At 42.1% G+C, this 14,313-nt stretch overlaps 1 protein-coding gene across 3 annotated transcripts in view; it reads right to left on the bottom strand.

Moving 5' to 3' along the window:
- Positions 1-14,313, bottom strand: part of CALD1 (caldesmon 1) — a 116,265-nt gene that overhangs the window by 18,283 nt on the left and 83,669 nt on the right. For 2 of the 3 annotated variants that reach the window (XM_007466573.1, XM_007466574.1), the window contains 2 exons: positions 7,235-7,377; positions 2,751-3,009 (listed from right to left, as the gene is read on the bottom strand). In XM_007466573.1, the coding sequence (XP_007466635.1) occupies positions 2,751-3,009; positions 7,235-7,377 (402 nt within the window). Of the gene's footprint in view, positions 1-2,750; positions 3,010-7,234; positions 7,378-12,524; positions 12,603-14,313 lie in introns of all 3 variants that reach the window. The other variant, XM_007466572.1, reaches the window with a different exon arrangement.

Raw genomic sequence — 14,313 nt, 5'->3', positions numbered from 1 at the left:
CAAGCCAAAAGGAAAGAGTGCTGTAGGGGAAAGCATAGTCCCAGAGGAAAAAGACCCAGGTTCTAGAAAGGATGCTATCCCTTCCTCAAGGGTGGCACCTGAGGTTAAGCCTGAGCTTGTGAGTCTAACTGTCGACAAGCACTCTGGGCTGCCCCTTCTCAACTGTGTGACCTTGGCCATGTTACTTACCTGCTCTGTGCCTAGGTTTCCTCATCTGTAAAATGGGGATAATAATAATATCCACTGACTAGGGCTTTAACAAGGACGAAATGAGAAAGCCCATGTAAAATGCTTAGACTAGTGCTCAGAATGACCATCATCATTGACATCATCCTGTCAAGTCATCTAAGACTGACCTTCCACTTTGTGCCTGTAAAGTAAGTATCCCTTCCACCTGCTTCCTAGGAGAGTTGCGAAGACAAATGAGATGATTTATGTGCAAAGTTATATAAATGTATGTTACTATATTTACGAAATTGTACAAGAGATGATTTCATGGTTGTCCACACCTCAGCTGAGTAGATTATTTTAGATGGTTTGACAAACCTGAAATGGTGTAGATATTGCACCCTAGTGGTGAAATCACAGATGTTTACAATCTGTCTCATTAACCCCTCTGTGCCTTCACTCCTGGCCTAAAATACTCTCCCCTGTCTTCTCATCAAGCTGTATAACCTCTATGAACAATTTTTTGAGAGATTTATGTAGTCTTTGTAGTTTTCAAACTGGATGTTCTCAAGCAGGGACTGGATGTTCATCTCCCAGAGGATGTTGCAGAAAGATCCTGTGTGTTGTGGACTGAATATTTGTGTCCGTCCAAAATCCATATGTTGAAATCCTAACCCCCCCCCCAATGATGGTATTAGGAGGCGGGGCTTTGGGGAGGTGATTAGATCACGAGAGTGAACCTTTATGAATGGATAGTGCCCTTGCGAAAGAGGCCCAGGGAGCTCTCTTACCCCTTCTGCTCTGTGAGGACACAGTGAGAAGACTGCCGTCTGTGAACTGGGAAGTGAGGTCTCACTAGACAGAGAATTTGCTGGACTTTGATCTTGGACTTCCTAGCCTCACAACTATGAGAAATAAATTTCTATTGCTTATCAGCCACCCAGTCTATGGCGGTTTGTTACAGCAGCCAGAACTAAGACACTGTGCTTGGTAGGAGGTTAGACCAAATCATCTCCTAGGTCCAATCCACTCCTCAGAGTTCACGTTTCTCTTCTGCTTTCATTGATATTCTGCTCCTCTAGATAACAATAATAACAATAATGATAAGTATGACTTCCTGAGTGCCTATTATGTACAAGGCACCGTGAATACAATGATTTAATCATCGCCACAATCCTGAAAGTAGATATTTCACAGTCAAGGAAAAGAGGTCTCAGAGTAGTCCAGTGACTCTCCCAAGGTCCCAGCTTGCCAGTGGCAGAGTGCCTGATTCTAAAGCTCTATCATCCCAATTACTTCCTAACCAAAGATCATTGGCTCATTAAGAGCTGGAGTTGAAAGAGACCTTGAAATAATTTATCCAAACTTTCCACAGTTCAGGGAATGTTTGTATAGGATCCATGTCGGAAAGTCATCTAAAGTCTTTTTACATATTTTTATTTATTTATTTTTTTTGCGGTACGCGGGCCTCCCACTGTTGTGGCCTCTCCCGTTGTGGAGCACAGGCTCCGGACGTGCAGGTTCAGAGGCCATGGCTCATGGGCCCAGCCACTCCGCGGCATGTGGGATCTTCCCAGACCGGGGCACGAACCCGTGTCCCCTGCATCGGCAGGCGGACTCTCAACCACTGCGCCACCAGGGAAAGCCTTTTTACACATTTTTTAATGATGGGAGATCACTGTCTCCAAAGATTTGTGGGAAAAGCTCTAGGCTGAGTTGGAGAAGCTGGGTCTCAGTACCAATTCTATCACTTATTAGTCAAGTAACTTCACACAGGTTACTCAAACTATTTGATTCCCACTTTTTTGTCTATAAAATGAGAATAATGTACCTCAGGATGAAAGGAAAAAATGCACCTTGTAAACTGTAGCAATGCTTACAGTAGTTGGTTAAGCGCTTGTTCAGTTTTCAAAATTTGCCTTCTTGTAACTTTATCTGTTTTCAGTTCTGTTTAAAAAGATGGGGCAAATTCATCTGTTCATAATTACGGGGTTGCTGCTACATGCCTGGTGCTGGGCTGGGTCCTGGGTATACAGTAACGAACAATACTGTCACTGCCTGTGAAAATCTAGTTACTGACTCTTCCACTTAAAACACCCCAAAAACTATTTTTGAGAACCTTCTCTATAAAACCTCTTCAAATATCAAAAAAACAACTATCATGATCATGTGACTCGGTTCTTGTAACCAATCTGCAGACTTTTTCATCCTTCTCTGCTAACTGTTCTTTATTGAGGGACATTACAGGGTCATGGATTAAGACAAAGTGGGACCTGCGGGAAATTACAAAAACCTCTCTGTGCCTCAGTTTCCTGATCTGTAAAATGGGGATGAGAAGATGACCCGTATCAGAGAGTTCTTAGAATTTCATAAACTAATGTGGATAAAAGTTTTAGAACCATGCCTAGCACACAGCAAGCTGATTAATCTTCAAATGTATTTGTAAGAATTCATGTGCAAAAGAGCAGCAGCAGTTCACCTGGGAAGAAACTATTTGCGGGGCTGGAAGGGTCACCAGAGACGCGTCCTCAGGGACCCGGGTCACTTCAGACGCCTGATGGGCCGCGCCGCACCCGCCTTACCTCCTCTCTGACTCTCCGCTCGGCTTCCTCCTGCTTCCTCCTCTGCCCCTCCTCCTCCAGGACCTTCCTTCGCTCCTCCCTCTTCTTCTTCAGCTCCTCCAGCTCCAAGGCCGCCTCCTGCTGCTTCTGCTTGAGCTTCTCGAACTCCTCGCTTTCAGTTTCCCCGCGGCGGCGGCGCAGCTCCTCCAGCCGCTTGCCGGCTTCCACTTGGGAAGCGCCTTCAGCCTCCTTGGCCTCGCTGGCCCTCCCTCCGGGGCGGCTGCAAAGGAGTTGGACACACGTCTGCCTTGCAGCTCCCCTCCTCCCGCCTTAGGGAGGGGATGTCGGTCTGCAGGCTTTGCATCCCACACCGAATTCTCCACTGCCCTCACTGGAGAGTGGATCCTCACACCTGTCCAAGGGGTAAGTAGGGGTCCACCTGGAATCTCCAGGTCTGCATCTGAGTCCCTGCTCTGCCACTTACCCTGGGTTTCCTTGACTGTACAATGGGGGCAAATAGGCACTGTTGGTGGGATTGTAAATTGATGCAGCCACTGTGGAGGCTCCTCAAAAATTAAAAGTAGAACTGCCATAGGACCCAGCAATTCCACTTCTGGGTATTTATTCAAAGAAAATAAAAACAGTGACTCAAAAAGATACACGCACCCCCATGGTCGTGCAGCATAATTTACAGTAGCCAAGGTATGGAAACAACCCAAGTGTGCATTGATGGATGAATGTATAAAGAAAACGTGGTAAAAATACATACAATGGAATATCATTCAGCCACAAAAAGAAGAAATCTTGTTTAAATACTCATTAACAAGTAGTGAGGGCATTCTTAACTGTATCTGAACATAGGTAGCCCATTTCTGACACTTTTGTAACAGATGAATTACTATGGTCTAGTATCATTTATTCCATGTAGAGAATGGCACAGTGTTTCTAGCTATGAAGCAAGAAGAATAAAACAGAAAATCAGTTCAAGATTACACAGTTACCAATATTGATCTTATGTGTACGTCTCATGCTTTTAAAATAATGAGGTAGCTCTGAATAAACTATGTCCTTTAGGACTATGCTTTTCAAGCTGCAGGTTGGAAAATCTATTTAGTGGACTGTAATTAGTGTTTAAAAAATGAACTAGAAAACATCAGAGGGCATTGCATGGAACAAGGAAAAAGACCATTTCTTTTTTTTTTCGCGGTACGCGGGCCTCTCACTGTTGTGGCCTCTCCCGTTGCGGAGCACAGGCTCCGGATGCGCAGGCTCAGCGGCCATGGCTCACGGGCCTAGCTGCTCCGCGGCATGTGGGATCCTCCCGGATCGGGGCACGAACCCCTGTCCCCTGCATCAGCAGGCGGACTCTCAACCACTGCGCCACCAGGGAAGCCCAAGACCATTTCTTGATGTGCTTGTTTCAGTTATATATGTAGATGTGTAATGGGTTATGATGTAAAATTTCTTACTAGAAGTTGAGGTTAAAAAGTTAAAAAAATATTCTGCTAGGTTCTTGATGGTTAAAGATGAACTTTTATTTTTAACTCATTCAAGGTTAGAGCGTCCCTTAAAACTTGGTATTGCTTTTTCAGTCTTAAAGGCCCATAGGCCTGTGACTCCAAAGAGGAACTCTCCCCTTTCAGTTAAAGTCTCTCCATCTTCAGAGATGAGTTTGCTCTCTCTGTGTTCATCGTGTTAGTGTTTGGTAGGACTGAAAAACACATGCCTAGAGAAACTTCTCTGGATTCCACTAGGTGTCACTCAGTCTTTATAGTGGGCATTCAAATGCCCATCATTAGGGACTGGTTAAATGAATCATGACACATCCATCCAGTGGGACACTCTAACATTAACTGTAGGCTTATATTCACTGGTATAGAAGGCTAGCTAAGATACATTGCTATGCACAGAGCAAGAATCACTTTAAAATAGAGATTTATAATTATATACACATATACATATGTATATGTGTGTGTGTATTTTGAATGTATATACATAGAGAGCATCTGGAAAAAACGTTACTGGTGGTTTCCTTGGGTGATGGGTACTTAACTTGCTCCTTGAATTGAGATTTTCATGTCACGTTTTAGAGAAAACAATTTAGCTATAAGAAAATGGGTCTATCAAAGGGAACAGTAATTAAATCAAACAAAAGGAGCTATGCTCAAAACAGGAACAAGAGTTCTGTCCACATCACCTCTGCTCAGATATGCAGGCATGCCCTCAGCATTAGGGTAGCACCAATATGGAAATTTCTTCCGGAAGGTTCTTTCCTCTATCCTTGGCTTCACTAGGTGAAAGTTGAGATGAACATCAGACCTTTCACCATGAACACAGCTTGTTTTCAGTTAGACTATTAGGCACTAAGCTAAGGTAAACAGAGGCTCTTACTCCCTTCCTGGCTCCTCACCTTATTACTATATGGAGCAAAATGAGGCGTCTCTGCTTCTATCGGCATCAACTTCTAACTGAAACTAAAACTATGGTATGTTGGCAGCTAAACAAAAACTAACAATATGGTGGCAGCTTGTTTCTTTTTTTTTCTGCCCAGACAGAAAAATTAAAGCAAGAGTCCCATTTACGGGTTCTCACTGCTTAATCTGTTGCCATCCCTTGTGACTTCTCTCTTTGAGTTACCCAGTTATCTGGATTTTCAAACAATGGGCATGTTAATTATTTTTTTTTTTTTTTTGCGGTACACGGGCCTCTCACTGTTGTGGCCTCTCCCGTTGCAGAGCACAGGCTCCGGACGCGCAGGCTCAGCGGCCATGGCTCACGGGCCCAGCTGCTCTGCGGCATGTGGGATCCTCCCGGACCGGGGCACGAACCCGTGTCCCCTGCATCGGCAGGCGGACTCTCAACCACTGCGCCACCAGGGAAGCCCTGGGGATGTTAATTATTAATTTGAGCTTTGACTGAAGCTGGTTGACAAGTTTGCCGATTGTTAACCAAACTTCTTTCTACTGACAGATTTTTTTAATGTTATTTCTCTTAACAAAATTGTACTCTTATCTACAACACATGTTTTAAACTATCAAGTAATTAAACAATAATATTATTAGGTAATATTCTTTGAACACTTTTTATGAACCTGACACTGTTCTAGGGCTTTAACACATTAAACTACTGGCACTTCAGCAAGCTCTGCACTCAGCTTATCAGCCTGAATCAAACTTGATTTCTAGTTTTCTATGAATTCCTAATAAACTTCATTTTTACATCTACTTTCTTGCCAATTCCAAGTAACATCTATAGGTTCTACCCTTCTCACTCCTTCACACTTTATTTAGTCTTTGAATACACACCTTTTCTTCCATGTGCTTTCGGCTCTCTTTTGGCTAATTGTGACTAGGTTTTCTGCTCAAAATTTTGTGTAGAAAAATTGTTTGGGAACAACTATATTTACGTAACATCTTAGAGCGGCTGGAAATGTCCATCCTTAGTATTTCCGTTTGCTTCTGGATGTTACACAGGCTTTGGTGTAAGGAACAGTCTGACTTCCATACAATACCTACTTGGAACTTTCTTCTTTGAAGTGTTCCGGAAAGCAGGGTCTACAGGCAAGGCGGTTGCCAAAGAACAACCCCATGGGAATCCATGTTACAGGGACCCAAGACTCTTTTCCAGAACACCTGGCACAGCAGCCAGCGACATAACAGAGATTGGAATTTGGCACTAGCGGCTGGAGGGAGTGTGTGTGTAGGAATGGGGCACAGAGAGTTAGGTAGCCAGGTGTCCATGGCAGGCTTCTGCAACTTGAGTCCTTCTACAAAGCTGATGGGGGGCTCTCCATAGTCAACGTACCTAGAAGTGAGGATTTGCCTGCATATACTTGTCTATCTGTCCTAAAATCAATCGCTTTAATGGGGGAGGGGATAAGGAGGGGAAGCTGAAGCTCTGCAAGAGGGTTTTCCAAACTGGAGCATTAGTTGCATGCCCTCTTCCTCCCTCTTAGAGATTCCCAAGGCAAATTAACATCAAGGGCTCTCAAAGTGGTAAAGAGATCTGACTCATTTAGTTTAACCCAATGTTTCCAAAGTATTTGGCCACAGGGAAATCTAAGTTTTATGCAGCAATTTATTTACAACCTTTAGAAAATACATTCTTTAAAATGGTACTGAGAAGGGTCTCTTATAAAGTTGGGTGGACCATACAGAGAATGAGTCAATGACAACTCCAGTCATAATGTTTTCTAATAAACTGATCTTACATGAACATATTAGATCAGCGAACAAAAACATGGCTGCCAAGCATGATCCGCCTTGCCAAATAATGGGAAAAGCAGATCAAACCTTGTCTGAGCAATGCCTGCTGGTCTCCTGTTAGTGACTGATAGCCAGACCTGCTGACTGAGTATCTGTAAGACAATGGCCAATGACCTCACAACAAAAGTAGGTTGCCTGTTAGCACATTTCTGTCTGGAAGCACAGGGTAGGGAGACTGATTATTACTATTATTTTTTCACATATGAACACAGCCACTGTTAACTAGTCACAACTTCTTACCTGAAAGTATTCTCAGTGTGTTTAAGTTTGTGGGTCATGAATTCTCCATTCTGCGACTTCATTTCTGTAAATCCCTTCTTTCCATCCAAGAAGCTCTTAACTTCTTTGCTTTCTTTGTCCCTTTTAGTCTTCTCATCTTTGATCTAACCAATGGTACATATCAGGAAGAAACATAATGATAATAATCTTAATTAGGTTTTGGTTGGTATCACCAAATAAGACCCAACATCGTTAGGAAGCCAGAAAACTCAGAAGTAAAACAAACTACCGGAGAATGATGTGGTATAGCTGGAATCAGAGGAGATTCTCAGAGCATAAGCTGTGGTCCTCTAGCCTCTGAGCAAGGACCTTGACCACAATTTTAGGAGGTCAGGATCATCCCTTATTTCACTGAGGTTTTATTTTCAAAAGTAGTGGAGGTGTTACCATTTAGAAACTATTGTGTTCTGGGAACTCCACATAAGAGTGGTTGTTTTCAGTTTCCACTGGGAGGAGCAATTATTAGTGTGGCCTTGATGGGAGAACGGCCAGGTTGCTTGGATGAAGGGCACTTCTTTGAGAAGGACACAGATGTGTTGAGGAGGGAATAAGAAACCTACTGAGCCAGAACTGTCAAGCCAATTTTGGCGGATGTCAGAGGAAGACCACCCTAGTATTTTAATCAAATGAATAACTAGGGTCCCCAGGATAGAAGACATAATAACCCTACTTTTAGCGGGATGGCTCAGAGACCTGTGGGGCCATGTTTGTAGTCATCTCAACCATTAAAGATAGAATGGAACAGGAAAAATTCCAGGGTTGACTTTGACTTCCATTGAAGGTAATAATTTAGTCTCTGGAAGTGGCTTTATGATTGTTGTGGAAGACAGAGGAAGGTGATACATGGAGAGCAGGTGTTAGCTTTAATTTTTTTGTGTGGGTTTTGTGTTACAAGTTCCTCACAGTAAGTGAGACAGATTATTTCAAAGTATACTGAATTTACATAGCTTTTTGGGGGGTAATGGAGTTCAAATTACTTTATCTTTATCATCTCACCCATTCTTTAAAAATGAGTGTGAAAACAGGTGAGGCTCATTATTTCTCATTTCTAGACAAACAGTGACAGAGCACTAACATTATAAAGAAACCTAAGGAGGAGGGTTTGGGCGTAAGAACTCAGGGCTTCAGGGACTGCCCAGGATGGTCTCCCCTTACCTCATCACTCACCTCTTCGCAGCTGTTATACTTCAGATACCTAACCCCCACCAAAGTGCATGTTTTACTAAGCAGAGGACATTTTTTTGCTCTTCACTGATGAACCTTCAGTAGTCCTTTGCCTGACTGCCTTTGTTGAGTATTATTTGATTAAATTACTATTGATGGACTCTTCACTACCATGTTGCCCTAATCAGTTAAGACTTTAATCTTTCTCCAAGGGGCATATATCTAGGACATCCCTTGGACATGCTGAAGAGGGGGGCTGTTATTTTGCCATTCTCTCTGAGAGCTTTGTAATCCGAGTTTTAGTTCTATTGCTGTCAACAAACTAGCTGTTACTTTAAGTCACCTAGCTTTCCTGGAGTGCTGGCTCCATGTACATAAAAAGAGAGGGGTGCACTAGACGATCCCTTCCTAATCTTTCATCCTGTCATTTCCCTCTTGGCTCCAGATTTGTCCTGAGAGGCGACAGAGAAGAGAAGGAAGCTCCTAGTCTGTCCTAAGGCTTTAATAAGGCTCCTTGGTGACTATCCTTGCCTGATGGTAAATCAGTATTCATTGGGCAGGCAGGAGCAAGCAAAGTCTCTTCTCATTTTGACCTACCATTGTTGGGTATAGTTCCAGAAACTATGGACTGGAGTTTATATCCTGGTTAACAAGTATCTGGGGGATACACGTTTAAGAGTGAGGGGGTCCCATTTCAGGGAACCCACGAAAGAAATTGTGAGTCAAATCTCATAGTTTGCAGAGCACTATACAAAGAGAAATCCCCTTTGACTGGTTTCTCCTATTTTGGAGTCTGGGATATTTCCCAGATACCTCCCAAAATGTACTATCTAATTTACCATCCAAAGATGTGTATAAGATAGATTTGTAAAACAATACATGTCTAACAGAAGAAAAATCCCTTTTTTTCAAGCTCTGCCTTTATTGGCAAAGTTATGTAGATCGTATGCTTATATTCTCTTTGGAAGACTTTCTTAGAAAAATTCCCAATGAAATAATGATAATGATGCTGACTGCAAATTATTTTTTCTTTCTGGGAAATGAATAAATAAAGTAATTCCATAACACTTTAAGAAGCACAGTGGGTTGGATTCTATAGCAGATTCAACCTAAGCTAATGGGATATTCTGAGCCCACTCGGAAAAGCATTAGAGCCTCTAGATCGAAATGTTACCATGAAGAGAATCTATGCTGATGGATTAATACGGGGTTACATATCCTGAAGGAGCTAAAGTGCTTCCTATACAGATAACACCAGCATGCTCATATGAAAGGCTCTGGTCAAATGCGATCATTGGGATAACACTATGGGTAACTGGGATATTCAGTGGGATAACACACGGGTGTATGTGTGTGGGGTGGGAATTCCAGTGACATGCCCTTGTGCCAGAGAGACACTCAGAAGGTTGTGAGCAAGTCTGAAAGGACTGAGACGCCAGTCTCTGTGCTGTATCGCTTTGCATCATTTGATTCCAGAATAGTGATAAGAACTGTTGCAAGTTACAGTTTTTCAGACTAAGTTGAATATACTTTTGTTAGATTCAGAAGCCTCAATTCCTTTTCCAAGTCCAACGTCTACCACATGGATATCCTTGCTACTTGCTACTGGTCCACGGACAACATGGATTTCACCAGGGAGCTGAGGCTCTACCCAGATCCACTGAGTCAGAGTCTGTGTTTCACAAGTTCCCAGGTGATCAGCATGCACACTGATGTTTAGTGAGAGGCTTTGGCCTACGTGACATTAATATCAGTTTCAATATTATATGAATAGCTCTGCTGGAAACTGTTTTCCTATTAGAGGCCAGAACAAAAAAAGAGCTCTGGGGTCAAGAACTAAAAGGAGGCATTTTATAGCACGGGGAACTATATTCAGTATCCTACGATAAACTGGAAAAGAATATCAAAAGAAAGAATGTATATATGTATAACTGAGTCACTCTGCTGTAGAGCAGAAATGAACACAACTCTGCACTTCAACTATACTTCAATAAAAACATTTTTTTTAATTTAAAAGGAGGCATTTTGTAGTTGGGGAAGAGAAAAAGCGAAATTAGGTTTCAAGGTTGCTGGTCATCTGCGATCCATCACCGCAAAGAGTTAAACTGCAGTGGGAGAAAGAAGGTTTTTTGTAAGGTATTGGAGTGACTCTTCTGGAAATGTTGCTCACCTGACGTTTGTGTTTACCTATCCTACGCAGCTCCTTGAATTCAAAGGAAAGACTTTTTTTGAGGGGGGGAACAAAAAGGTGGGATGCGGGGCGGGGATGGAGGAGGGCGTTTAAAATGGCTAAATCATGTAAAATATGACTTAAAGTTATCTACATGAAGCAACTACACAAATAGCTGGAGAGGGGGAAAATCTAGTCCTTCAACTAGTAATTTATGTATGCAATGTTAAAACAGGAATAGCAGATTTTTTTTTTTTTTTTAAGCTTGGGTTGAGGAGCTAATCTGTCCTCGTGTCAAAAAGAGGCCAAGTTTTGGGACACTGGAATGTGCTGGAGGGCAAACAGGGAAAGGGCAGGTCTGAAATCATCATACCATGGCCATTATTGAACTGGGGCCTTATCTGAAAAGAGGCAAAAGGATGATTGGATGACTGCTGATGAGCCCCTTCTAGCTCACGGACATAATACATGAACGCAGAATGCCTTGGTCATTAAAAACAAATCACATCTTGGTGAACTGAGTTAAATCAGGATGAATTCAAACAGTTATTCAGCCTCTCCTGCTCCACATAAACTTAATCACTGAGTTATGATTTCATGCCCTCGTCCTTCTGTACTGAAAGATATTCCCCACAAAACACTAGCTTTAGAGATGAACCCATGTGGGATATTTCTGTTTTAGTCCCAAGGTAATTTTCATTTTTTGGAGATGAATTTGTAGGTGTTCCTCTGTTACAAAATGAGAACAATGTTTCCCAACACGTTTAACAATTTCTTTAGCTGCTTCATTAGAGCCAAATTCAATTTTCTAGTTATTAGTATTTACTCTTTCTCCTGCTTTTAACTGGGCAGTGTTCACATTCAGTTTCCACTCCCAAGCCACCACAAGTTCTATTAGAAACAGGGAGGAACACATACCGTAAACAAAATAGATATAACATGAACTAGGAGTTCTTACTTTTTACATGAATCTTAGGAAAAAAAGTTTAAGAAAATAACCATCCCCCTGCTTAATCTCATCTATTTGCTAAATATGGATTTTTCTGTGTCTTACTCTATGCCATAACGGGCAGAGAAATGCAGCAAGAGTCCATTTGAGTTGGAGCTCAATAGCTACAATTCAGTCCCACAGGCAGAGTAATTCAAGTCTTTTTACCTTTGATACTTTAATTTTACCATGTTTAAGTACTTTGAACTTGTTAAATACTGTCATAGTTTTTAGGATTGCTTGGAACTGACATAAGCATGATGGTTAAAACAAGGTCAGGCTTTCTGATGTAGCTTTTTAATTATGTTGGGGGCATAATGGCATTCTCTCTGCAGCTCTGGTCCACTGACTTGTTTACTTACCTACAGTCAAACACCCTGGCACCAGCTCCTGTGTGTGCCTCAGAAATGCAATGCAGAACATTGTGCCAAACTTTTCTTTTGAAAACCAAATATCATCTTCAGTTCATCAATTTTTTTACTGAGATGTGTGAGAGTATTTTTCCTTTGAAAAGTTAAATCATTAATCAAAGCCAGTTGCAAATATTTCATGATTGAAACGAAAGTAGGATGGCTCAAGGAAAACAAAATAGCACTTGGGAGAGTAGAAAGTGGGTAAGATTGATCAGAGGAGTGTTTTTCAAGCTTTCTGACTGTGACCCACAGTAAATAAAGACAATTTATATCACAGTGAAATACTTACTGGCCATGATGCCCTCTGATATTTTCTGTTCTATTTCATTTTAAAAATGCAGATTGATACATTTAGCTAATTTTGAGATGCTTTAAGTTGATTTCACCATTCAATGGATCATGAGTCATGGCTTGAAAAACACTGGATTAGAGGTTACAATCTTCATCAGACCTGAAATGTCGTGGAACACTGCTCTCTGTTGCTTTATGACTAGGTTCTTTCTCAATGATATTTACCTCTTCTTTTTTGAAGGTAGGCTTGTCTTCTTGGGACTTTCCTCTTTTAGCTTGCATTTTAGCCCCCCTTTCTTCTTCCTTTTTATTTTCAAGAATGGTAAGGTCACTCATTTAAAAGAAGCCCTTGCTAGCTTACAAGAGTGAGAGGGTGCTCAGGTCACTCGGCATGTGGCGTGAAGTGACTTCTCTTTGGCTGTCCCAATGCTCACATTCACCCCGTGCCAGTGGTTCTAAACAGCAACTTGGGATAGTTTCCTCCCCGCAAAATCTTTTCTCATGAGCCTGCCATCGTGCTCACTGAAATCTAGCGTGATGTGGTGCATCAAGTACGTGTTGACAAATCTTGTGTGTGGTCTGGTGCATCATGTTCCTGATCATCTCAATGGAAGCTGTGTTTATGAGCCCCTTGTAAGAAGCAGGAGTGAAAGACAACTGCAGTGCAAGGCAGACTTAGCGACAGAGAGTTCTCTCTGGAAAGGTGGATACACAAGCATTTCTTTTTTCTTTTTTCTTTTTTTTTTGCGGGGTAGATGGTGGTGGTACAGTGGTGGTGGTTAGGTATAGTGCTCTTAATGCAGCCTTGCAGACAGACGAAAAAATATTTCTTAGCTTACAAATATTCCCCCACCCCCTATTTCCACACTTCCTTGTGCTACATAAATTTGTGTCACCCAGGTGGTAAAAGACGCAAAATGTGTGCTCTTAATTGCCAGTCAGTTTTAAGTTGATGCTACCCCAGATGAATGGCTTTCTGCAAGTTTACATTAAGCTCAGGTCTACATGATGGCAAATCAGGGTTTTGACACTTTTTATAAAAGGTCCAAACTGCCTCCTTTCCCTCCCTTATTACCAGTTAATTCCAAGGGGGTTATTTTGCCTCCTTAAGATGATATTTCTGACCATGATTCATCATGTCAGTTTCCCACCCCAACTTTTAGCATATTTTATTAAATGCCAAACACACAGGTAAAGTGAGGAGTTATGGTCCCCCTGCCTCATGTAGACCTGTGGATAGAGATAGGTTGTTAAAAGGAATAAGTTTAGATGCAGTGCAGAATCATAAGTCAATGCAGCACCACCACATTTGTCATCTTTGGGTTCATTCATTTTTTCTGGTATTCACAGCAACCAAGCACAGAGCAATTCACTTCTCTCTGGTTGTACCAGTAAATTTGGTTGGTGGAATAGTTAGCTATCAATTGATTGCTTTATACTTGCACATTGCTGTGACCTAAAAAAATGAGCAGCTTGCCAAATGATCAAGCACGTGGGGCTGTAGGAATGTGGGCTCAGTCCCAAATTTGATGTGCATTACATTTCTCGTAAGTTGCAGGCATCACACATTTGGTGCAAAATGTTTACTGTACCTGTTTCTTTGGGACAGCTGTCTGAAGTTTATCTTCTTGCACTTTCTTTTCATTGACCCACTTCCCTTCTGTTTTCTCCTCTACCTTTTCCCCTTTTATCTTTTTCTCTTGCGTTTCCCTTTTTTTCTCTTCTAGTTGCTTCTTACGCTTTTGCTCTTCTATCTGAGCTCTCTCTTCTTCCTCTGCCTTTGCCCGCTGCCTCTCCTCTGCTGCCCTTCTCTCCTCCTCCTTAATCCTTTCCCTCTCCTTTGCCTCCCGTCTTTCTCTCTCTTGTGCAGCTGCTTTTTCTTCTGCTTCCTTTCTCGCTTTCTCCTCTGCTATTTTTTGTTCTTGCTCGACTTTAATTCTTTCTCTTTCTTCTGCTTCCAACCCGGCCCTTTCTGCCTCAGCTCTTTCCCCCCCTTCCTGTTCCATTTTTCCAT

The sequence above is a fragment of the Lipotes vexillifer genome, unplaced genomic scaffold, assembly GCF_000442215.2.
Source record: "Lipotes vexillifer unplaced genomic scaffold, Lipotes_vexillifer_v1.1 scaffold71, whole genome shotgun sequence".
Classification (NCBI taxonomy): Eukaryota; Metazoa; Chordata; class Mammalia; order Artiodactyla; family Lipotidae; genus Lipotes; species Lipotes vexillifer.
This window is presented reverse-complemented; position numbering and strand designations above follow the sequence as displayed.